Source organism: Vipera ursinii (genome assembly GCF_947247035.1).
Source record: "Vipera ursinii genome assembly, chromosome: 6".
NCBI classification, from domain to species: Eukaryota; Metazoa; Chordata; class Lepidosauria; order Squamata; family Viperidae; genus Vipera; species Vipera ursinii.
The window spans coordinates 88,005,997-88,031,928 of record NC_139515.1 but is presented as its reverse complement, the minus strand read 5'-3'; the positions used below and the strand labels follow the sequence as shown (position 1 = coordinate 88,031,928).

Here is a 25,932-nt window from a genome sequence, read left to right as displayed (position 1 = left end):
GAGAACAATTAACCAATTAGACTTGCCACCAGAAGTTATGGGTGCTCCAACACTGGAGGCTTTTAAGAAGAGACCGGACAGCCATCTGTCTGAAATGCTGTACAGTCTCCTGCTTGAGCAGGGGCGGGGCTGGACTAGAAGACCTCCAGGTCCCTTTCCAACTCTGTTATTCTACATTCTCTGTTCTAAATTACTTCAGTTGTTAAGTGAATCACTCAGCCGTTAAGCGAATCCGGTTTTCCCAGAGGATATTGCTTTGGGAAGTCAGCTGGGAAGATTACAACTGGGGATTGCAAGAGTCCAGGACTCTGAAACGCTTGTAAATACATTTTGACCACTTGATTGTGGGGATGCGGTGACGATTTTCAACACAAGGACCGGTTGTAACTTCCTTTTTGCCCCACAGCCGTTGTAACGTCAAACAATTGTTGAATGATTGGTTGTTAAGTCAAGGATTACCTATGCCAGGGGTCTTCAAACTTGGCCCTTTTATGACACATGGACTTCAACTCCCAGAATTCCTCAGCCAGCATGGACCATATAAGCCAGGGGTCTTCAAACTTGGCCCTTTGATGACTTGTGGACTTCAACTCCCAGAATTCCTCAGCCAGCATGGACCATATAAGCCAGGGGTCTTCAAACTTGGCCCTTTGATGACTTGTGGACTTCAACTCCCAGAATTCCTCAGCCAGGCCTGGCTGAGGAATTCTGGGAGTTGAAGTCCACAAGTCATCAAAGGGCCAAGTTTGAAGACCCCTGACTTGTACAATAATGCTGGGTTTGTGTTTGCAAGAAATCCATCCTTGTCACAATTTTGGGCAGGATACATACACATACACAGACACAGACACAGACACAGACACAGACACACACACACACACACACACACAGAGCCGACCCCTCGCTCTCCCTCCCACCAAGACAGCTGGCCTGTTCCCCAAACACCTGCCAGCTGAAATTGTAGGTGAGCCTGTGTGTGTGTGTGTGTGTGTGTGTGTGTGTGTGTGTGTGTGTCTTTCCCAACGGAGCCGTGAGAAAGCGGACAGACGGCTGTGGCGTCCTCTGGGTCAAGGCCACACACTGCCCATCAGGAGGGCGTATAAAAAGGCGACGGAAGAAAAAGAGGTTCCAATTTTGATGCCCCGTTCGGTGACGATGAGGGTCCTGGTGGTCCTGGCGACTTGGCTGGCTGCGGCGTTGGCCACCGACACCTTTGTTGGGTAGGTAGAGGGCACAGTGACTGACAGATGCCATTTTTGGATTGCTTAGCTACATCAGTGGCTGGACAATTTCACAATTTGGGGGGCGGCGTCCCTTCTCAGCCTCTAAGCAGAACCCCAACCAAGATGATGAGGGGACCGGAGGCTAAAACATATGAAGAACGGTTGCAGGAACATGGCTAGTGTAGTGAAGAGAAGGATGAGGGGGGACATGATAGCAGTCTTCCAATATTTAAGGGGCTGGCCCAAAGAAGAGGTGTGTGTGGGGGTGTCAACTTATTCTCCAAAGCCCCCCAAGGCCGGAGAAGGAATAAGGAACCGTCTGATCGGGCTGGGAAGGACATTTTCCCCAAGCTTTAACAATGCTGTGATTGAAGAAGAGATCCTTGGGGGGGGGGGTGCGCGCTCCTGTCTTCAGCCTACCGCCTTTAATCTTTTTTAAAAACTTTTTAAATTGTTTTGCATTATCTGTTTGTGAGGCTGTAATCTCCCTGTGCTGTCTGGGGAATTCTGGGAGTTGAAGTCCACGCTGCCGAGGTTGAGAAACACTGCTTTAGACAGTTGGAAAAGCCCTGGTAGTATATATCAGTGTTTCCCAACCTTAGGAACTTGAAGATGCGTGGACTTCAACTCCCAGAATTCCCCAGCCAGCATAGCTGGCTGGGGAATTCTGGGTGTTGAAGTCCACGCATCTTCAAGTTCCTAAAGGTTGGGAAACGCTGGTATATATCATGCAGAAAGCACTCTAGCGGCACCTAGTGTCAGAGACCAAGCATTACAATATCAACCTGGAGAACCATGGGTCTGAAACTGTCTGGGGCAGGGGTCCGCGACCTGGACAACTTGAAGACTCAGCTGAAGTCCACGAGGGCTTAAAAGTTGTCAAGGTTGCAGAGCTATGGTCTGGAGTTTCCTGCCTGAGCAGGGGGTTGGACTAGAAGACCTCCAGGGTCCCTTCCAACTCTGTGATTCTATGATTCTGTTCTACTTGGGCGCGGGAAAAATAGGGGAAATGCAAAAATAGCTCCGGGGCGCATGTGGCAGGGGGTGCCCCATGCATTCCTAGCTTCTCATTGGCTGCTTTACTACCCTCCCAGTTCCTGGCTCTTGGGCCCAGCCAGCCATTGCAGGGACCACCCCCAACCCCCTCTTTCCATCCATCTGTATCTGCTTTTACCTTTTCTGATAGTTCTGTCTTTTGGGGGTGGGTGGGCTTCTATTTCTTTCACACACACACACACACACACACACACACACACACACACACGCTGATATGGGGACATGTCACCCAAACACATTTATATCCCGCCCTTCTCCGAAGACTCAGGGCGGCTTACAAGCTTAGCAGTAGCCTTCATTCTATGTATATGCCTGCTTGTTAGGGCTTTCACACACACCCCAAGCGGCATTATTACAAAGTCAGCTTAATTGCCCCCAACAATCTGGGTCCTCATTTTACCTACCTGGGAAGGATGGAAGGCTGAGTCGACCTTGAGCCTGGTGGGACGCGAACCTGCACTAATTGCAGGCAGCTGGGGTTACTTAAGGAGGCATTAGCCCACTGCTCCACCAAGACTACGTTACCTTTTCCTAACTAATGTAAAAACACCCCAAACCACTCACTGTCTCTGCAGCCATCAGGTGCTGAGAATTACGGCTGCTGATGAAGCCCAGGTGGAGAAGTTGAAGGAGCTGGAAGCTCTGGAGAACCTTCAGGTATTGTTAAACAAGAACCTTGCGTATGGTCAGGACTACGGGCTCCTGGCCTGAATAATGAAGTTATTCGTCCATGGAGATTCCCCGTCCTCCTTCCTTCCTTCCTTCCTTCCTTCCTTCCTTCCTTTTCTTTCTTCCTTCCTTTCTCTTCTTTCTTTCTTTCTTTCTTTCTTTCTTTCTTTCTTTCTTTCTTTCTTTCTTTCTTTCTTTCTTTCTTTCTTTCTTTCTTCTCCTTCTCCTTCTTTCCCTCCCATCTTCCTCTTCCTCTTCCTCTTTCCTTTTTATCCTTCTTCCAAAGGTGCTTTTCCAAGAGGCAACTGGACTTCCTTGTTTTTCCGTGAAGGCATTTTGCTTCTCATCCCAGAAGCTTCTTCAGCTCTGACTGGATGGTGGGGAACGGAAGGATTTATACTCCTTGCAGACCGCTGGTCATTTGCCTTCTTTTAAGAGAGTCGTTGAGGCCATTTGGAGGTTTGTCTGTGTCCTCAGGCTCACCTGAGTGGTGCAAATGGTGAGGATTGAACAGCCCTCCCTCAACAGAGGGGCAGAGATACGACCTCATCTCTCTCCAGTCTACAACACCGTCCTTTCAGCAGTTCCAAGAAGGCTCCACATCTGTTTGCCCCACTCAGGTGACCTCGAGAAGTGACAGGTAGAAAAACCATCAAATAGCGACCCAACCTAGAAATAATAAAGAGGAATTTCCCGACCGTGAGAACGATTGGCGAAGTGCTCCATCACTGGAGGTTCTTAAAAATAGACTACTGGGCAACCATTTGTGCAAGGTGGTATTCTACCTTGAGTAGGGTTGGGCTTAAAGAGTTCCACAACCTTTCCCAGTTGGCAGCCTGGAGCGGGGGGAAAGAGGGGGTGGTTTTATGGAAAGGGACAGGCGTGTGAGCAACTGTTCTTCGCGTGAGTGAAGTGGAGAGCCCCAACGATGCTCACGCAAGCCAAGCCCACGAGGATGAAGCCTCTAGTGCCTGTGACGCTCACGCGAATAGGGCCATGAGCCTCTGTGACACTCACCTGCACACCAGCCAGCCACTCGTACGGCCTGGTTGGGAATAGGCTGTGGACCGGTAGTGGGCCGTGACCCACAGGTTGTGGACCCCTGTACTAGAAGGCCTTCTAGGTCCCTTCCAGCCCTAGAACTCTACGATCTATGATTAACCGGCTGCTAGCAGAGCCGTTCCTATGTTTTCCAGTTATGTAGGCTGTGTTTCCAAAGCTCGTACATGTCAACAGTCTTCTACGTTCTTCTGATTTCTATGCCCAGCTGGATTTCTGGCGAGCACCAGCTCATCCTGACCTCCCGATAGATGTCCGTGTGCCCTTCCCCAGCCTTCAAGGGGTCAAGGTCTTCCTGGAGACCAATGACATCGCCTACTCCATCATGATCAACAACGTTCAGGTAAGTGCGCTGACCATGTGAGAAGATAATAAGCAGGTGGGCGTATTGATCTCGGAAAGAACCTCTCTTGTGATCCCAAAAGATCTGAAATCAGAACCAGCAAACTATGGAGGAGACCATATTGAAATGCAATTCTAAGGGGATGCCACAAAAAAGAGGGCTGGGGTCAAAGCACCTGAAGACAGAAGAACTAGTGATGGAAGATAATCAAGGAGAGACCCAACCTAGAACTAAGGAGAAATTCCCTCAGTGAAAACCATCAGTGGAAGAGAAGTTATGGACGCTCCACCCCTAGGGGCTTTCAAGAAGAGATTGGGTAGCCGTTTCTCTCCAATGGTATAGGGTCTCCTGCCTGAACAGGGGGTTGGACTAGAAGACCTCCAAGGTCCCTTCCAACTCCATCATTCTGCACATTTTAGGCTCGTCACAAAAAAATGTAGAGTAGGAAGTTGACCCTACCCCAATGTTGAAACCTGGGATAAGAGGTTGTCCTTCCGTAGCTCATCAGATGTTTTCAGTCAATGTTATGGATTGAAACAGTAGTTTGAAAGAAGTTCTAGGCCAGGGGTGGGCAACCTTGGCTCTTTTATGACTGGTGGACTTCAACTCCCAGAATTCCTGAGCCAGCATGGGGGAACTATGGCCCGCTCATGACTGGTGGACTTCAACTCCCAGAATTCCTGAGCCAGCATGGGGGAACTATGGCCCCCTCGTGACTTGTGGACTTCAACTCCCAGAATTCCTGAGCCAGCATGGGGGAACTATGGCCCCTTTATGACTTGTGGACTTCAACTCCCAGAATTCCTCAGCCAGCATGGGGGAACTACGGTCCCTTCATGACTCGTGGATACCAACTCCCAGAATTCCTGAGGCAGGATGGGGGAACTATGGTCCCCTCGTGACTTGTGGACTTCAACTCCCAGAATTCCTGTGCCACCATGGCTCAGCATGGAAACCTCTCCCTTTCCCCTCAGCATGGCTGGCTCAGGAATTCTGGGAGTTGAAGTGCACGAGTCATAAAGCGGCCTAGGCCTAGGCCAGGGGCAGACAACCTTGGCTCTTTTATGACTCGTGGACTTCAACTCCCAGAATTCCTGAGCCACCATGGCTCAGCTTGGAAACCTCTCCCTTTCCCCTCAGCATGGCTGTCTCAGGAATTCTGGGAGTTGAAGTCCACGAGTCCTAAAAGAGCCATGTTTGCCTACCCCTGTTCTAGGCCACTCTTCCATCAGATGAGTTGGCCAACATGACCAACGGTTTGGGGTTGACTTTCCTTCAATTCCTGCATGGAATTTGGATCGACAGGAGAACGGATCTGATAAAAGCTCCTTGACTGCACAGTAGTATAGAAGGATGGAGTAAAATTACGTACGAGTGGAAAACGCAGAGGAAATATAAACCTTCTTCTGCTCAGCTGACCTTTGTGATTGTCCTTGTTGTCCCCTTCAGGAACTGATCGATGAGGAGAGGAGTCACATGATGCACCAACGTCAACTCCAAGAATTGTCCCTCAAAAATTTTAACTTTGCTGCTTACCACGACTTGGATACAGTAAGTACAATTAAGGCACGCTGAGGTCTTCACCCGTTTTACGATTCCAAATGGTTGAATTCAGTTGTGGAGAAGACTTCCAGAAGACAACTCATAAGTATAGACACCATTTGGGCACCTTCTCTTTGCTTGCTAGATCTATAACTTCATGGACCTCTTGGTGCGTGCGAAACCCCTCCTGGTCAGCAAAATTGAGATTGGCCAGACAACGGAAGGACGCCCAATCAATGTCTTGAAGGTAAGTCTTTTGATCCTTTCGATACTCATTTTGGAGGGTGGTGGACTTCTGGATGGGGAAAAAGTGGCTGTGTCTTCTTCAACACGATGAACTAAGTCCCAAGAGAACATTTGTAGCTCAGGGTTGAACTGTGAAGTTCTTGTTGCTCTCTGAACTTGGTGGGTTTTCTTGAAGACGTTTCACGATCCAACTTCAGAACATTCTCTGTGAACTATACAAACAGAGAGCAAGGCCCCCCCCCCCGCCCCTTCCAGCATTGATGACCTTACCTAGTTGGGTCAAGAAACGTCTGCAAGAAAACCGCCCAGCTCAGAAAGCACCAGGGACCCCACAGTCCTCCTCCTCCTCCTCCTCTTCTTCTTCCTTCTTCTCTTCCTCCTCTTCCTCCTCCTCCTCCTCCTCCTCCTCCACCACCACCATTCTCTTCAAGCACCAATGATGTTACCTAGTTAGGTCATGAAACATTTGCAAGAAAACAGCCAAGTTCCGAGAGCACCAAGGACCCCCACAGCCTCTACCTTTCCACAACACCCACTCCCCTCTAGCACTGTTGATATTCCTGAGTTGGGTCACGAAACGTCTGCAAGAAAGTCTGCTTAAGGGCTTACATGATTTACTTAACAACTGCAGTGATTTGAAAGTCATAAAATAGGGCGCAACTGACTTAACAACCACATTGCTTTGCAATGGAAATTCTGTTCCCCGTTGTAGTCATAAGTCGAGGGCTATCTGTGCTTTATTCTGTCAGCGAGGGTCTTACTTGTGACTGTTTTAATTAAGATTGTTTTAATGTTAGCTCACTTTTTTATAGCCTGGTGAAATTCTATTTGTTAGATTAGACCAGGGGTAGGCAACATTGGCTCTTTTATGACTGGTGGACTTCAACTCCCAGAATTCCTGAGCCAGCATGAGGGAACTATGGCCCCCTCATGACTTGTGGACTTCAACTCCCAGAATTCCTGAGCCAGCATGGGGGAACTATGGCCCCCTCATGACTTGTGGACTTCAACTCCCAGAATTCCTGAGCCAGCATGGAGAGAACTATGGCCCCCTCATGACGCGTGGACTTCAACTCCCAGAATTCCTGAGCCAGCATGGGGGAACTATGGCCCCCTCATGACTTGTGGACTTCAACTCCCAGAATTCCTGAGCCAGCATGGGGGAACTATGGGCCCCTCATGACTCGTGGACTTCAACTCCCAGAATTCCTGAGCCAGCATGGGGGAAATATGGGCCCCTCATGACTCGTGGACTTCAACTCCCAGAATTCCTGAGCCAGCATGGGGGAAATATGGCCCCTTCATGACTCGTGGACTTCAACTCCCAGAATTCCTGAGGCAGCATGGGGGTACTATGCCCCCTCATGACTTGTGGACTTCAACTCCCAGAATTCCTGAGCCAGCATGAGGGAACACCTGCTGCCGGCATCAAACGCCCTTCGCCCAGTGCGCTCCCACAGGGAGGGTCTGCTCAGGGTCCCGCCGGTAAGAGATTGCCGGCGGGTGACACCCAGGGATAGGGCCTTCTCAGTGGGGGCGCCTGCCCTCTGGAACCAGCTGCCGGTGGAGCTGAGGACTGCCCCCGACCTCCGATCATTCCGCCGGGGCCTGAAGACCTGGCTCTTTGAGCTCTCGGGCCCAGGCTGAGGAGACATTCATTTTAATTGGGGTTTTTAATAGTACAGGGTTGATTTAATATTTTTTAAATTGGGTTTTAACTTTTGCATGGTTGATTTTTAACTCCCTGTAAACCGCCCTGAGTCCTCAGGGAAAGGGTGGTATATAAATGCAATAAAATAAATAAATAAATAAATAAATAAACTATGGCCCCTTCATGACTCGTGGACTTCAACTCCCAGAATTCCTGAGCCAGCATGGGGGAACTATGGCCCCTTCATGACTCGTGGACTTCAACTCCCAGAATTCCTGAGCCAGCATGGGGGAACTATGGCCCCCTCATGACTCGTGGACTTCAACTCCCAGAATTCCTGAGCCAGCATGAGGGAACTATGGCCCCTTCATGACTCGTGGACTTCAATTCCCAGAATTCCTGAGCCAGCATGGGGGAACTATGCCCCCTCATGACTCGTGGACGTCAACTCCCAGAATTCCTGAGCCAGCATGGCTCAGCTTGGAAAACTCCCTTTCCCCTCAGCCTGGCTGGCTCAGGAATTCTGGGAGTTGAAGTCCACGAGTCATAAAAGAGCCAAGGGTGCCTAACTCTGGATCAGACCTTCCCAATCCGGATTGCGCTGCTGTTCCCAGCATTCCAAGCAGAAGGTCGGAAGCTGGGAATTCTGGGAGTGACTGCCCAGGACATCTGGTGGGTCTCCAGCCGGAGAGATGTTGAGGAATTTGGAAGCCAAGATGGTTGCTTGGATTGAAGGCCTCTCTTCTTTGCTTTGCACAGTTTAGCACCGGGGGAACCAACCGGCCAGCAATCTGGATTGACACCGGCATCCATTCCCGCGAGTGGGTCACTCAAGCCAGCGGAGTTTGGTTTGCAAACAAGGTAACAGCTGCAAACATTCGGTAAACCACCATATCTTGGTTCGATCAGGGTTTCTCAAGCTTGGCAGCTTGAAGATGGCTCCAATTGGACTGCAGGTAGTCCTCGACTTATAACGGCTCATTTAGTGACCACTCAAAGTTGCAACGGCACTGGAAAAAAAACCTGATTTATGACCATTTTTCACACTTACGACCACTCCAGTCCTGGAATCAAAATTCAGACCCTTGGCAACTGACTCGTATTCATGAGTGTCATGTGATCATGTGATCACCTCTGGCGGCTTTCTGATTAGCAATGTCAAACGGGAAGCCAGAGGCACTGAACAGCCGTGTTACTAGTTTAACAACTTCAGTGACTCATTTAACAGCCATGGCGAGAAAGGTCGTAACACGGAGCAAAATTCAATAAATGTCTTGCTTAGCAACAGAAATCTTATTTTTTTTTTCCCTTAGGGATACTCCTGTAATTTTCTCCAAAGCCAGGAAAAATGGGGGAATGCCTGGCATATCTGCCTCCCCACTTCATGATTGTTCCACTCCTGTCCCCACTTAATCCTAAAAGAAAAAAATTAAAAAGACATTGCCAATCTGATATTTTCTAGATTTTCCCCCCCACTTCAGCTCCTAAAACAAGCTGGCTTGTGAAGGGTTTCCTGTAATAGCGATCCTACAAATCAGGGGTCCCCAATCCCGGGTCTGTGGACCAGCATGCCACGAACCGGTTCACGCAAACAAACGAAACCGTATCCGCAGGATGCAGGCAACACGCAAAACCACGTCCCCTCCGATCCACGGAAAACCCTCTTTCCACAGAACCGGTCCCTGGTGCCCCAAAGATTGGGGGCCGCTGCCGTAATTTCACCATTAAGGCACGCGTCTGTGGTTACACCTGAAGCCATTTCGATCCTCTTTAGATCTTTGAAGATCACGGGAAGGATCCTTCTCTCACGTCCATCCTGAACCAGTTCGATATCTTCTTGGAGATCGTCACCAATCCGGACGGTTACTCCTTCACGCACACCAAGGTAACTCTCCGTGGTGGGGACGTCGGCGGCAAACGTGAGATGCTCCGCACCACGTTTTAGCTTCAGGCTCCGTCTGACGTTCGTTGACGGGCCTTCCTGATTTGCAGAACCGTATGTGGCGCAAGACCAGATCGAAGAGAGACGGGTCATCTTGCATCGGAGTCGACCCCAACCGGAATTGGGCAGCAGGCTTCGGAGGTAAGACGTAGGAGTCAGTCGCCAAACATCCGAATTTTGGTGGTGTGACCCTAGGGAATGCTGCCATGAAAAACGGTCATCAGTAATTTCCTTCAGTGCCGTTGTAACTTTGAACAGTCACTAAATGAACCGTTGTAAATTGAGGACTACCTGTGTAAGCCAGCAGTGTGATATAGCCGCAAAAAAAAAGTCAAATACATCTTTAAGCTGCATTAGGCAAAATAGGAGTTCCAAATCCTGGGAAATAATAATGTCCATTCAATAATAATAATAATAATAATAATAATAATAATAATAATAATAATAATAATAATAATAATAATGATGATGATGATGATGATGATGATGATGATGATGATGATGATGTTGGAAGGGACCTTGGAGGTCATCTAGTCCAACCCCCTGCTCAGGCAGGAAACCCTGTACCATTTCAGAAAATGGCTGTCCAGTCTCCTCTTAAAAATCTCCTGTGTTGGACCATTCACCGCTTCTGGTGGCAAGGTGTTCTACTGGTTAATTGTTCTAATGGTCAGGAAGTTTCTCCTTAGTTCTAGGTTGCTTCTCTCCTTGGTGAGTTTCCATCCGTTGCTTCTTGTCCTGCCTTCAGGCGCTTTGGAGAATAGAGTAGAATTAGAATTATTAGAATTAGAATTAGAATTAGGAATAGAATAGAATAGAATAGAATAGAATAGAATAGAATAGAATAGAATAGAATAGAATAGAATAGAATAGAATAGGACCTTAGAGGTCTTCTAGTCCAACCCCCTGCTCAGGCAGGAAACTCTAGTCTATACCATTTCAGACAACTGGCTGTCCAGTCTCTTCTTAAAAACTTCCAGTGTTGGAGCATTGACAGCTTCTGGAGGCAGGTTGTTCCACTGGCTAATTGTTCTAACCGTTAAGAAGTTTCTCCTTAGTTCTAGGTTGCTTCTCTCCTTGATTGGTTTCCATCCGTTGCTTCTTGTCCTGCCTTCAGCAGCTTTGGAGAATAGCTTGACTGCCTCTTCTTTGGGGCAGCCCCTGAGAGATTGGAAGGCTGCTATCATGTCCCCCCTTGTCCTTCTCTTCATTAAACTGGACAGACCCAATTTCAGCCACTGTTCCTTATATGTTTTAGCCTCCAGTCCCCCGATCCTCTTTGTTGCTCTTCTTTGTGCTCTTTCCAGAGTCTTAACATCTTTTTTACATCGTGGCGACCAAAACTGGATGCAAATATTCCAAGTGTGGCCTTACCGAGGCCTTGTAAAGTGGTATTAATACTTCACGTGATCTCGTTCCTATCCCTCTGTTGATGCAGCTTATGCTTTGTCGAAGTGCCCCATGAATACCACGTCCGTATATGGGATCAAAATGTGACGCAAAATTCAGAGAAATTAAAACAGGTTCAAAGAAGATGAGTGAGAATGAGTTGTTGGCTAGTTCCTGGTTAAAAAAAACCACCTATGGCAGGGCTAGGCAACCTTGGCTCTTTTATGATTCGTGGACTTCAACTCCCAGAATTCCTGAGCCAGCCATGCTGAGGGGAGAAGGGAGAGGTTTCCATGCTGAGTCATGCTGACTGAGGAATTCTGGGAGTTGAAGTCCACAAGTCATAAAAGAGCCAAAGTTGCCTACCCCTGACCTATGGGAAAGACCAGACTTGCTTTATGACCATGAAGTTCGTTTAATGAGGACCACAAAAATATTCCAAAATCGGATTGGGCAGATAGGTGTGTCGATTTACAACCATCATGGAAATTTCCGGGAGGTTACGGTCATACAGTAGGTCGAGGACTATCTGTCCCACCTTCAAGTCTCCAGACATGTTACATGGAGTCCTTTGATTTACAACCATTCATTTAGTGACTGTTCAAATTTATTACCGCAATGAAAAAAGGGACTTATGGCTGTTTTTCATTCAGCAGCGTCCCGGGGTCACGTGATCCCCTTTTGCAACCTTCTAGGAAGCAAAATCCACGGGGGAAGCCCGATTCGTTTAACCACGGTGTTACTAACTTAACAACTGCAGGGATTCGCTTAACATGTGGCAAGACAGGTCATAAAATGGAGCAAATTTTTACACTTAACAACCGTCTCGCACAATAACAGAAATCCCGGGCTCAACTGCGGCTGTAAATCGAGGTCTCCGGTTGGTCTCTTGCAGGAGCTGGCGCCAGTGGGAACCCGTGCTCAGAAACCTACCGTGGACCTTACGCCGAGTCCGAACCGGAGGTGAAAGCCATTGTGGATTTTGTACGGCAACACGGCAACATCAAGGCTTTCATCTCCATCCACAGTTACTCCCAGCTTCTCCTCTATCCTTACGGCTACACCAAGGAGAAAGCTGCAGACCACCTGGAGCTGGTAAGTCGCCTTAGCAACCGATTCATATTTATGATGGTCACAGTGTCCCAGGGTCATGTGAAGTGACCAAAACCTGCTGCAACCACCCAGCAGACGGAGGGGGGGGGAAATAAAAACCAACCCCACCCCACCACCACTGCCAATCCTCAACCGAAATGCTCACAACAATGACAACCTCGGACAGGAGGAAGAGCGCCGCCGGGCGGGCAGGCAGGCGTCTTGCTTGGCTGTGGCTCGGGGGGGACTTTTTTCAGTGCCATTGTAACTTCGAACAGTCACTAAGCCAACTGTTGTAAGTCAAGGACTACCTGCACTTCATCACTTTTTTCCTTTTTGGTCATCAAGTTTTTGACCCCTTGCTAGGCGACTGGTGGTAGTCGGATGTCGCCATCTCCTAAAAGCGGTAGAATGGGTGAAAAGGTTGAAAAGCCCTGCTCTAAGGATTTATGCTCCCCAAGACTTCTGCTCGCCCCTAACTAAAGCCCAAACCTTCTAAACTTCTCCTGGTCTTCTCCTCCCCCTCCCCCCCACCCCACCCCCCCCGGCGTCCCTTCGGCAGGATGCTCTGGCTAAGAAGGCCGTGGCCGCTCTGGAGTCTGTCCACGGGACCAAGTACAGATACGGCAGCATCATCACCACCATCTGTAAGTCACGCGAAGGGGAAGGCAGAGGCCGCTGGCCCTCCGGGAGGGGACTGGGTGGCAGGGAGTTCCCAGGATTAGGAGCATTCGTTTAGGGACCGTCCGGAGTTCCAGCGGCACCGGGGGGAAAAAAGGAGGCTTAGGAATGTCGGCCACACTTAAGGACCGTTCCAGTCTCCCCCGTGGTCACGGGGTCAAAATCCCAACACTTGTCAGCTGACTCACCTGTCAGAAATGGGATAGGGTCTCCTGGTTGGACCCCCAAGGTCCCTTCCGGCTCTCTTCTTCTGTTTGATGAGGAAAGAGTTCCCAGCACGGTCTAATCCAGGGGTAGGCAACCTCGGCTCTTTTATGACTCATGGACTACAACTCCCAGAATTCCTGAGTCAGCACAGCTACAAGGGAGTGGGTTTGTGGAGAGGAGGAGGAGGAGGAGGGAAGGAAGGAAGGAAGGAAGGAAGGAAGGAAGGAAGGAAGGAAGGAAAGGAAGGACGGAAGGAAAGAAAGAAAGGGAAGGAAGGAAGGAAGGAAGGAAGGAAGGAAGGAAGGAAGGAAGGAAAGAAAGAAAGAAAGAGGACAGAAGGAAGGACCACTGTGAGCTCCTTGGTGCTGAGTTTGGTTGCAAACGTTTCCCTACCTAACTAGGGAACATCAGAAGGGAGAGGGGGTTGCAGAGAGGAGAGGACGACCACGGAGTCCATCGCGCTCTCTGATCTCGATTGCTTTCTTGCGGACGTTTCATGACCCGGCTAGGTAACATATTCATTTGAACAAGCCGGCCTGGTCTGATGGGTTTAGGGGTATTTTAACGTTTTGTAATTTATTAAACTGGGCTATTGTATATAATATTTTTTAATTTTTATATATTGTATTTTATTGTATTGCCCTGTACACCGCCCTGAGTCCTTCGGGAGAAGGGCGGTATAAAAATTTAAATTAAATAAATAAAATAAACATCCTCAGCGCTTGAAGGGAGGAGGGGCTACGGGTGCTTTCGCTCTGCCCGTCTTGTCTCAGGGTAGACGACAGCGCAGACGGTTTTCACCAGCTCCTCTTCTTTTGCACACACACACACCCTTTCCTGCCTCTAGACCAAGCAAGCGGAGGCACCGTGGACTGGACCTACGACCAAGGCATCAAGTATTCCTACACCTTTGAGCTGAGAGACAAAGGCAGTCACGGGTTCCTGCTCCCGGCTAATCAGATCATTCCTACGGCAGAGGAGACCTGGCTCGCCCTGATGGTCATCATGGAGCACACGCGGGACCACCCTTACTAAGCCGGAGGGGCCGGGCTCACGCCGACGGCCTGGCCCTCCGCCCGCCTTCTTGATTTTCCATCTCGTAATCCTTTTGCGCGTCATCTGCTCCCGCTGCAATTCCGCTGCTGAGCTGTAGGAGGCAGTGTGGCAGAACCTGGGGGGCGGAGTCAAAAGAGGGAGCAGCCTGGCATCCCTACGTAGTCACAGGCGGATGTAATCCAACTTCCCTTGAATTCCACTGACTGTCCAACCCCTCACGGGGGCTGATAGTTGGAAAGATTCCTGTGGCGCTGGGTTGTCAGCAATAAAGCTGGTTTAATTGGACCGTCACGCATGGACCTGTTGTTGTTGTTTTTTTTGTGCCTGACACTTTTCGAACTGACTAAGTTCAAGGGATGGGAGACAAAAGCTTATTGCAGGGGTCTTCAAACTTGGCCCTTTTATGACTTGTGGACTTCAACTCCCAGAATTCCTCAGCCAGCTTTGCTGGCTGAGGAATTCTGGGAGTTGAAGTCCGCAAGTCATAAAAGGGCCAAGTTTGAAGACCCCTGGCTTATTGGTTAAAATCCTTTGATGAAATGCTGGATTTCAGGATTTGGTAGCTAGAGCAGAAGTGCAAAATGCAAAGGAGGGCGACTGATTTAAAGGCCTGGAGACTAAAAGGTCTCAAGAACGGTTGCAGGAACCGGGTAGGGCCAGTCTAAAGAAGGACCAGGGGTGACACGACAGCCGTTTTTTTAGTATTTGAGGGGCTGCCACAAAGAAGAGTGTGTGTGTGTGTGTGTGTGTGTGTGTGTGTGGTTTCCAACTTATAAGCAACCTAGAACTAAGGAGAAACTTCCTGACAGTGAGGACAATTAACTGGTGGAACCACCTGCCTCCAGAAGCCGTGAATGCTCCAACACTGGAAGACTTTAAGAAGAGACTGGACAGCCATTGGTCTGAAATGGTACAGGGTTTCCTGCCTGAGCAGGGGGTTGGACTAGATGACCTAAAGGGTCCCTTCCAGCTCTATTCCGATTGACTGAAGAATAAGAGCTGGAGGGGACCGTGGAAGTCATCTAGTAGTCCAACCCTCCTGCTCAAGCAGGAGACCCTCTACCATTCCAGACAAATGGCTGTCCAATCCTTTCTTGACAACCTCTCGTGTCGGAGCACCCACAACTTCTGGACCCACTGAAATTTCCCCTTAGTTCTAGGCTGCTTCTCTCCTGGATAAGTTCATGAAGGTGTTTTGAGTTTTCAGTCGGTGTTTTGGGACGATTTACCTGGCACTTTCTGGCCGTAGAAAGGGATACTTGTCGGTATGTGGGCACCTCCTAAAAAGACAGATTATCTCTACAGCTAGTCCTCGACTTACGGTCCCTTAGTGATTATTCAGTTACGACGGACACCCCCCCCCTAAAAGTACTTACGACCCGGTTCCAAAGTTATGACGGCCTCCTCCTCCTCCCTCCAGTCCCATGACTGCATGTTGGACGCTTGCCAACTGACCTCCTTTTACGACCGCTGGCAGCATCCTACAGCCAGCTGACTGCATTTTACGACATATTTTTTTTGCCGAAAGCCGGCATTTGGCTTTCAATTTTCGGCAAAAAGTGCTCACAGCGAGTTCACTGAATGACCGGGGTGTTTGCTTGACAACCACAGTGGTTGCCTTAGGAGAGCTGTGTTCGCTTAACAAACGCTGCAAAAAAAAAAAAAAAAAAGTCGCAAAATTGGGTCAGTCACATGGGTGAACTGCTCCGCCGTCTCTATTTTGATTTTGATGCCGAAGGTAAGGGTTTGAATCTTCCCCCTTTGAAAAGACATCCCAGCTTTAGAAGTCTTTCAGCTGTTAGCGCAGGAGTGGGCAACTTCAAAACCTATGGACTTCAACTCCCAGAATTCCTGAGCCGGCATGGCGGGCTCAGGAATTCTGGGAGCTGAAGTCCACCGGTCGTGAAGGGCCATAATTGCTCACCCGTTGTAGCATCCTTATAGTTAGCAGACGGGCGAAAGTGCACGAGCCGGCTGAAAAATAAAAAGCACACCGTTCTGTATTTTATTAAGATGCAAACCGTACAAAAGGCAAAGTAGACACAGCACAAAAACATCCGCGCGAACGAGCTGCAATCCAACCCAAAGGATTAAAAAAAAAGGTTCTTTTGGGGGGTGGGTGGGTGTCCTTCTGCTACACCAGATGTTCAGTCCTTTGTGCAAACTTTAGGCACGGAACAACCACCCTCCCGCACGCGGTCACACCAAAGAGCAGGCTTGATCCGATGAGAAGGGTTCCGGATACGAGCCCAAGGCGTGACAACTTCTAAAGAGGTCGTGAGTCTTCGATTTAGGGTTTGGCATCCTTTGCGAAGCTCTGTAAAAGTTTTCACCGCTACTCAGATAAAACGGCAGCCGCAGAACAGAACCGGGCGCTTCTCTCTGTTGCAAACGCTAGGTTGAGTTCAACCGGTCTTGAGAAATTGTGTGTATGTGTGTGTGTGTGTGGGGGAAATCACTGGCCAAGGCTGAAGAGCCCATTTACTTTCGCTTACCGAGCAAATTCTCAACAATTCAGATTACGTTTTCTCAGTTTCCCCCAAAATGCTAACATCTGCAGTTTTGAGGGGTCATTTTCCCGTGCACCGCTCGGCTTTCGCTTTCAAAACCCTTTCAAGGAGGGCGACAGCTGCGCTAACCATTTACATTAAGTAATACACATTTTTTTTTAAAAAAAATAAGTAACATTACTAGAGCCACCAAAACTCTTATCAGCTAAGAAGAAAATACACGCGGATTTTAGTTCACCTGGACTATTGTGGAGGTGGATTTGGTACGTGGAGAAATGAGACGGGAGCAGCGCAGAAGCCAGCATCAAACCACAAGCCGTCAACCTGATCGTGATAAAGACATGCTATTTACACCAACCTCAGCTCAAAGGGCCGAGGAATTGCCAGTGGATCCAGGGTGGAAAGATGGTGGGATCAGGAATCTGGGAAGAGGAATGGCGAGATTGGGTGGAGAGACATCCTTAAGGCTTCATGAGGCCTTCAGCACAGCTGGTAGACACGCCTGGCCAGCCACAGCCCAGAAGCCTCAGCCTGGGATGCCATTACGGCTAGCCGCTCATCTATCCGTGAAGCATTTGCTCCGGGTCTTAATTCGAATAACCAAATGGGCAACTGTGTAACAAAAAGCAGGCAATGAGTTACGGGTGCGGTCTCCGAGCAGACCCTGATTTAGGATAACTGGGAAGTAAATAGCTCTGTCGCCAAAAACGATAACATCTCACAAACACAAGATTTGGGGCCTGCAGACCAAGGAAAGGCAGCAGAAAACCAGGTACGTGAACCCCAAAACCCAACAACACCCAAAACGAAACACCCCATCCCCCAAAACTTCTTAAGTCTTTTAAAACCACACATGATTAAGTTAATATAAAAATAAAACATCTTTACAAATCTGTACAGAGGGGGGGGAAAAACACAGGGCTGCTTATCGCGTTGGAGGTGATGCGGGAAGATGAATAGGATCGGAAGATGTCAAGCCTCAAAAATATTTTTAAATATTTTTTTCCCCTCCGTGATATTGTTCTCCGAAGTTGGCAAGGACTTGGGGGTACATTGAGGGAAATGGGGTGATGTAGCGTTCCTCTTTTGAGTTTGGGCCTTTCGATGTGCAAGCTTGGAGTTTCCCGGGTGACTCGTCTCTGGTGCTATCTTTAAAAAGATCCCGGCGTAACTTTCTCAACCTTGGCTGCTTTTAAGAGGCGTGGACTTCAACTCCCAGAATTCCCCCGGCCAGCTTTTCTGGAAAAGCTGGCCGGGGGAATTCTGGGAGTTGAAGTCCACGCCTCTTAAAGCTGCCACGGTTGGGGAAAAAAAACAACCCAACAACAACAGTTTCTTGGAGAATCAGATCCGGGCACCGAAGGAGGCACCGCCAAATTTGATCCACCTCTTTGCTCATCGCTTCTGCAAAAAAAAGTTGCGGGAGGAGGTTGAAAATTCGGCAACTTTGGCTTCCTGCGAAAGCAGGGCAAGGTTTGCAGCAGTGGCCAAGAGAAAAGTCAGCCTTCCAGGCACAGAGCGCCTGACGCAGGTATGAGACAAGAGATTTCCCAAGGACAGCCAACAGGGATAACTTCATCTCTGAAAAAAAAAAATCTATTCGGACCGTTGCACCGGGAAACTCTTTAATCCAGGGGAAATCTCCGAGGTGGGAGGCTGCAAGACCCTGCAAGTTTTTTTCCGCCAAGCCGGGGGGGTGGGTGGGTGGGGTGGAGATTTCCAAACTTGGCTACTTTTAAGACTTGTGGACTTCGACACCCAGAATTCCTCACCCTGGCGGGGAGGGGGAACTCTGGGAGTTGAGGTCCAGCAGTCTTGAAAGAGGGCCTGGTTTGGAGACCCCCGCTGTTAAGCGGAGGCAGGTTTTTCAGCTGCAGAGGGGTGGGTGGGATTAAGCCAAGGGAATTAAAATCCAGCAGCGACAGGCCGTTAAGCCTCGCAGGAGGCGGTGGGCACACCAGCTTCTAGGTCAGGGGCGAGAAAGCGGAGTATTCGGGAAAAGCTCGGCTGAGCAGGCAGCGGGCAAAGAGGGCATGAACCAGGATCCAAAATTATAGCATTAACGATGCCTCGGTCCGGCCTCTGGAGTGGAGATAGCCGTAACACCGAGGGGGGCTTTGGGGGGATCGAGATTCTGAGCCCTCCCCCCGCCAAGCATTGCTCCAGCCTCAGACAAATACTGATAAACGTGGCCAGGGTCCTTGGGGGGTGGACAGGGAAGCCCGGACATCCTCGGCCGTGGCTCCTTTGCAGAGGAGACCCCTTGCCCTTGCTGCCCCGCCAATGCCAACCGGCAGACCGGAGGGCTGATGCCAGGCAATGAGGTGGGTAGAGTGCTATTTCAGGCTCTTTTCCCGGTACAGCCAAAAAAACGACCGGGGAAGCCCCCAGGTGTAAGATGCAAATCGCCTTTTGGCTGCAGCCTGAAAGGCAAACATTGGTCCAGCTGCATCTGGCTGCTTTATCTTCGCCCTCCTTAATGCCCTGGCTCTGCCCAGAAGTTCTCGCTTGCCCGTAAAGTTCGGTTGCACCTTTCTCCTCCTCGGTTTTTGGGGAAAAGGACAGACGCGGCGTGCCCAGGCCGTCCTCGGCGGGATCGGCTCACCCAAAATGTGCCTTTCCACCCCCCCCACACCTGCCACCACCACCCCCTCTTTCCCCACCCCGTGCAAACTACCTTCCTAAAAGCAAAGGCGGGCCCGGCCTGCCGGGTTAAAAAAACCGTCCCAGCAAACGGGCTCTCTCTCTCTCTCTCTCTCTTTTATTCTGGCAAAAGGTGCCGGGCTACCGCCAAGGCTTGCTCTGCAAGCTGCTCGCGCTGAGGGAGCGGGCGGGGAGCGGGGCGGCGTCCGGGTTGGCGCTGGGCAGGTTCTGGCTGCTCCTGACGGCGACGGCTTTGCTGTCCCGGGCGGAGGATCCGCGGCTGAGGCGGCCTGGGGAGAAGGGACCGAGAGGAGAGTGGCGATCAGGGCACGGGCCGGAGAGCTGGGTTAGTTGGTGGGGGTTGAAAAACCGGATTTATTCATTTATAGCCCTCCTCACACACACCCCCTTCGCCCTGAAGGTCGTCCTCGGCTTACGAGCGCGATGGACCCCGTTTCTGTGGCTAAGTGAGTCACTTTTTGCCCCCTTTTACCAACGGTCGTTAAGAGAATCACTGCAGTTGTCACGTTAGGAACACGGCTGCTAAGTGAATAATAATAATAATAATAATAAAGTCGGAAGGGACCTTGGAGGTCATCTAGTCCAACCCGCTGCTCAGGTGGGAAACCCTGTACCATCTCAGGCAAATGGCTGTCCAGTCTCTTCTTAAAAACTTCCAGCGTTGGAGCATTCACCGCCTCTGGAGGCAAGGAGTTCCACTGGTTAATTGTTCTCACTGTCAGGAAATTTCATCCTTAGTTCAAGGTTGCTTCTCTCCTTGGTTAGTTTCCATCCGTTGCTTCTTGTCCTGCCTTCAGGGGCTTTGGAGAATAGCTTGACTGCCTCTTCTTTGGGGCAACCTCTGAGATACTGGAAGACTGCTATCACGTCACCCCTCGCCCTTCTCTTCTTTAAACTAGACATGCCCAATTCCAGCAACCGTTCTTCCTATATGTTTTAGCCTCCGGTCCCCTGATCCTCTTTGCTGCTCTTCTCTGCGTTCTTTCTAGAATCTCAACATCTTTTTTACTTCGTGGTGACCAAAACTGGATGCAAATATTCCAAGTGTGGCCTTCCCGAGGCCTTGTAAAGTCGTACTAACACTTCACATGATCTCAAGATTCTATCCGTTGATGAAGCCTAGAACCGTGTTGGCCTTTTTGGCTGCTGCCGCACACGGCTGGCTCATGCTTGTCCGCTAGGACTCTGAGACCCCTCTCACATTTGCTACTATTGAGCAAGGTACCACCTATACCAGGGGTAGGCAAGCTCGGCTCTTTTATGACTCATGGACTTCAACTCCCAGAATTCCTGAGTCAGCATAGCTGACTCAGGAATTCTGGGAGTTGAAGTCCATGAGTCATAAAAGAGCCGAGCTTGCCTACCCCTGACCTATACTGTACCTGTGCGTTTGGGTTTTCCTTGCCTAAATGTAGAACTTTACTTTTCTCACTAGAACTATACCTTTTTTTTACTGGCTTCCCCCGTTGAAAGCTCAGTTGCCTTTTGGGGAAAAAAACGGCCCTTCGGGACAATTTGTCCTTTTAATGCAGCGCCCGCCATGGCCCGATTAGACCCTCTTGAGCCCAGAGCAAATTCCCGCCCCCCCCCACCCCCAGAACAGCCTTTCAGGTAAGGGGCTGCTGGCCTTGTGGCTTTTGAAGACAAATGGTCTGTGTTTGTGTGTGTGTGTGTGTGTGTGTGTGTGTGTCTTACTGGCAGGATCGCTGGGAAGCTGTTCCTCCTCCAAGTAGTACTGTATCTTTTGCAGATCCTCTGCGGTAAACCTCCACTTGTTCTCGGCGGCCGTGGGGGGCGGCGGTTGGGGGGCGGCTTTCTTGCGGGCGCTCCCAGGGTGACTGGCTGCCAGGCAGGAGGGCGGAAAGGAGCCGGTCACCAGGCCTTCGGGGATCTTCTGCGCCACGACTCGGAGCCCTGGGAGAACAGGAGGACGACAAGATGGCAGGGAAGTCTCAACAAAAATAGAGAGAGTTAGGACTGTGGGGGAAAAAAATAATAATAATGGCAGCCAGCCAGCCTTCCCTTGAGGACTGGTACACTGCAGGAGCCAGAAAGAGGGCTGAGGAAATATCTGTGGACGCCTCGCATCCTGGGGATAAAGTCTTTCAATGTCTTCCCTCGAGAAGAGGCTACAGGGCATTGCACGCCCACAGCACCAGACACGAGGGCAGTCGTGTCGTGTCTCCCTCTCCCTCCCATGCCAATATGCCATCACTTTGCTAAACAACTAATTCCCACAAAACTTGTCTTATGCCCTGGGATGTCAAGCCACCTACGGCAGTTAGGGCGGTGTTATGTATTCTCCTTCTCATCTTTCCTGTTACTTAGGTCCTTAGCTTCTTATGACCGTAACGTTGTTGTATGAATCTCATGATTTATGTCGATTTGCTTTTGTTTAGTATCCTATTCTGATTTGGATTGATGGCTTATTTGGTATCCCGTGTCGGTCACTCTGTGTTGTATCCTATGATTTATGACAAATGTATTTTTTTGTCATTATGATCTTGATTTATCGTTCGTTTCTGGTACGTACGCTGAGAACTTATGCACTGGAGACGAATTCCTTCTGTGTCCAATCACACTTGGCCAATAAAGAATTCCAGTTCTAATTCATTCTAATTCTAATCTAATTTTAATTCATTCTAATACTAATCTGATTCTATTCTAATTCATTCCAATTCTAATCTAATTTTAATTAATTCTAATTCTAATCTGATTCTATTCTAATTCATTCCAATTCTAATCTAATTTTAATTCATTCTAATCTAATTCTATTCTAATTCATTCTAATTCTATAATTCTAATTCTAATCTAATTCTATTCTAATTCATTCTAATTCTAATTCTAATCTAATTCTAATTCTAATCTAATTCTAATTCTAAACTAAGTCTAATTCTAATTAATTCTAATCTAATTCTAATTCTAAACTAAGTCTATCTAATTCTAATTCTAATTCATTCTAATTGTAAAAGGTAAAGGTAAAGGTTCCCCCACACACGCGTGCTAGTCGTTTCCGACTCTAGGGGCCGGTGCTCATCTCCGTTTCAAAGCTGAAGAGCCAGCGCTTGTCCGAGGACGTCTCCGTGGTCTCCGGCATGACTAGACGCCAAAGGCGCATGGAACACTATTACCTTCCCACCAGAGCGGTCCCTATTTTTCTACTTGCCTTTTGACGTGCTTTCGAACTGCTAGGTTGGCAGAAGCTGGGATGAGTAACAGGCGCTCACTCTGTTACGCGGCGCTCGGGATTCGACCCGCCAAACTGCCGACCATCTGGTCGACAAGCTCAGCGTCCTAACCCACTGAGCCACTGCGTCCCATTCTAATTCTAATCTCATTCTAATTCTAACCTAACTTTAATCCAATTCTAATCCAATTCCAATTCTAATTAACTCTAAAAGACTCCCTCCCATTACAACGATGGAATCGCCAGGGCCTCAGTGGATCCCAGCTGAGAAGGACAAGGTCCCAGGGAGGGGGGGGAGGCCGATCCCAAAGTTTCCGAGCCTTCCTACCTCCAGAGAGCATGAATAAGTTCTCAAAGCCCCTCTCGCACATGGTGGTGGCTGCTTGGCTGGCCACCCTCTCGTCGTCGTCGTAGAGGATGATAATCTTCCCGTGAGCATTTTTCTGAGGGGTGGAGGGGTTAAGGGTCCAAAGCTGTGTGGGAAGGAGAGAGAGGTGGGAGAGTAGCCTCCCCACCGCCCGCAGGCCTCCCTCCCTCTGGCAATGAGCCTGTTTCTGAGGAATCCTCGGTGCCCTCTGAGCTGGGCGCTTTCTTTCTTGCAGGCCTTTCATTAGACAAACTGGGAGCGGGGTTGGCAGAGAGGAGGGGGAGGAGGAGGAAGAGGAGGAAGGAGAACAGGAAGAGGAAGGGAAAAAAGAAGGAATGGAGAGGAAAAAGAAAGGAGGGGGGCAGGAGGAGGAAGAGGAGGAGAAGAACTGCCGGGTCCTTGGTGCTCTCTGAGGTGGGTTGTTTTTTGCAGACGTTTCATGACCCAACTAGGGAACATCATTGGTGCTTGAAGAGAACGGTGGGCGTGGGGGGGGGGTGGAGGAAGAGGAGGAGGAGAAGAAACAGAAGAAGAAGGAGAAGAAGAAAAAGAAGAGGAGGAGGATTTCCTTTGTAAGTTTGTAGCTCCGAATTGAACTGGGGGTCCCTGGTGCTCTCTGAGCTGGGTTGTTTTTTGCAGACGTTTCATGACCCAACCAGGTAGCATCTTTGGAGCTTGAAGAGAACGGTGGGGGTGGGGGTGGAGGAGAAGAAACAGAAGAGGAGGAGGAGGAAGAGGAGAAGAAAAAGAGGAGAAGAAAAAACAGAAGAAGAGAAGGAGGAAGAGAAGAGGAGGAGGAGGAGGAGGAGAAAAAGAAGAAGAAGAAGAAGAGGAGGAGGAGGAGGAGAAGGAGGAGGAACAGGAAGAAGAAGAAGATGAAGAAGAAGAAGAAGAAGAAGAAGAAGAAGAAGAAGAAGAAGAAGAGAAGAAGAAGAAGAGGAGGAGGAGGAGGAGGAGGAGGAGGAAGAGAAGAAAAAACAGAAGAAGAGAAGGAGGAGGAAGAGAAGAAGAGGAGAAGAGAAGAAAGAGAAGAAAAAGAAGAGGAGGAGGAGAAGAAGAGGAGGAGGAAGAGGAGAAGAAACAGAAGAAGAAGAAGAAAAAGTGCTAGAAGGGGAGTGGAGAGGAGGAGGAGGAGGAGGAGGACTATGGAGTCCTTGGTATCATCTGAGCTGGGTTGTTTTTTTGCAGACGTCTCATGACCCAGCGAGGTAGCATCATCAGTGCGAGAAGGGGCTTAAGATATAAAGAAAGAACAAACCCTTCTCACACTGATGATGTTACTTAGCTGGGCCATGAAACGTCTTCCAGAAAATAACCTCGGAGAGCACCAAGGACTCCACAGCCCTTCGCCTCCCTTCCTTTTTCTCCTCCACTCCACAAACGTCACTCCCTTCCACCACGGATGAGGTGACCTAGTTGGGTCACGAAACATCTGAAAAGGGGCGGGGGGAGGGAAAAAAAAGCAGCAAGCTCAGAGGGCAGCAAGGATCTCTCCTTTCAGCCCGAGCGACAAATATTCTCCTTTATGGAGTCTTGTTTCTGTTGTGATTCAGGGTCAGCTTGTGGGTTCGGCAGTTGGGTCGGACGACTCAGAGGAGGAGGAGGGGGGTGTTGAAGACCTTGCTGAGGGGGTTGAAGATCTTGCTGATGAGAGCCCTCAGCCAGGCCCCTCCCACTTGGTCACCACGGAGACCCAGCTGTGTGAGCCTGACAGCGTGGATGAAGATGACCCACAGCTGGCCCTGTTCAAGGACGCCCGACGCAGGAGGCAGTCAAGCAGGAGTAAACAGAGGGAGGCAATGGGGCTTCTCGGAAGGAGGCAGAGAGAAGCCACGCCCTGAACTGTATAAAAGGGGAATGCGTTGGGAGGGCTGGTTCGCTGAAGGCAACCGCTTGGATAGTTCGTGTTTCTTAAAGCTCCGGTTTCTTGGTTCGTGTCTTGTTTGTTTTTGTAGCTATAAATTTGGCAGGCATAATTCCAGCCTCTTGCCGTTTGTAAAGGGGTTGTCCCTGCCTTTTCTGTAGGGCCGGTAGCAGGCTGGTACAGAACAGTTTCTGCCCTCCAGACAAGCACAGTCAAAGGGGAAAAGCCAGAATCACTTAAAAACCGGGCTACGAACTTATTGACTGCAGTGAGTCACTTAACAACGGTGGCGGGAAAAGTCATAAAATGAATGGAGCCAAGTTCACTTAGCAACAGTCTCGCCTAACAACAGAAACTTTGGGGCTCAGCTACATTCGGTGAAGCTCAGGAGGACCAGGAAGGTATAGGTACGTAGTAAGGGGCATCATGGATTACAAAGCCCGACTCTCAAAGGCTGAGGAACCGTCTCCGCTTTCAGATCTCAGCTTGTTGCAAAGGTGGTTACCGCTGCGCTTTTTGCAAATTTCTAACAGGAAAAGAGTGGCTCTTTTAGGGAGGGTTAGGGTTTGTTCAATTTGCATTTGAAGCTACAGATCCCGGCAGAAAAACCTGCACCCTTCCACTCCACAAAGGATACGTATTCCAAAATGCTGTTGGTGTAGGGATTCATCGTTCGGGACAGAGTAGCGATGGGATAGGAGTGAGCTGAAAGACAAAAAATAAAATAAAATAAATGCCAGAAAAAGGAGAATTTTGGTCAAACAACAGAGGACAAGTCCACAGCAATAGGCTGTTATGGAGGTGGATAGCAGACTTCTCCAAACTTGGCCACTTTAAGACTTGTGGACTTCAACTCCCAGAATTCCATAGGATAAACCAGGAGGGGTCTCCAAACTTGGCCACTTTAAGACATGTGGACTTCAACTCCCAGAACTCCATGTGGACTTCAACTCCCAGAATTCCATAGAATAAACCATGGGGTGTGTGTCTCCAAACCTGGCCACTTTAAGACTCGTGAACTCCCAGAATTCCTCAGCCAGGCAGCTGACATGTCTTACAAGTTGCCAGGTTTGGACAGCGCGTTTTATAGCTAGGGAGGCAAGGAGTCTGGCGATTGGTATTGATTAATGTTAACATCCATGTAGGTTATTTTGACATTTTAAAGTCCTATGGTTTAGTGACCA

General features: G+C 49.4%; 3 protein-coding genes across 3 annotated transcripts in view; 2 read left to right on the top strand and 1 right to left on the bottom strand.

Moving 5' to 3' along the window:
• KLHDC10 (kelch domain containing 10) overlaps nt 1–25,932 on the top strand; it is a 331,421-nt gene that overhangs the window by 120,323 nt on the left and 185,166 nt on the right. The window lies entirely within an intron of this gene.
• On the top strand, nt 1,156–14,135 carry LOC310642690 (carboxypeptidase A1-like; the record flags this gene model as incomplete). Its single annotated transcript, XM_083366576.1, has 11 exons — nt 1,156–1,215; nt 2,778–2,936; nt 4,216–4,350; nt 5,800–5,901; nt 6,038–6,139; nt 8,549–8,650; nt 9,564–9,674; nt 9,782–9,872; nt 12,016–12,215; nt 12,775–12,859; nt 13,948–14,135. 11 exons carry the CDS (start codon nt 1,156–1,158, stop codon nt 14,133–14,135), a joined length of 1,335 nt encoding a protein of 444 aa, XP_083222702.1.
• The window catches only part of CEP41 (centrosomal protein 41), a 28,788-nt gene continuing 22,260 nt past the window's right edge, over nt 19,405–25,932 (bottom strand). The window contains exons 8-11 of the mRNA XM_083366144.1: nt 25,386–25,453; nt 22,846–22,960; nt 21,026–21,244; nt 19,405–19,599 (exon numbers count right to left, since the gene is read on the bottom strand). Coding sequence (XP_083222270.1) covers nt 19,451–19,599; nt 21,026–21,244; nt 22,846–22,960; nt 25,386–25,453 — 551 coding nt within the window. The 3' untranslated portion in view covers nt 19,405–19,450. The remainder of the gene's footprint in view (nt 19,600–21,025; nt 21,245–22,845; nt 22,961–25,385; nt 25,454–25,932) is intronic.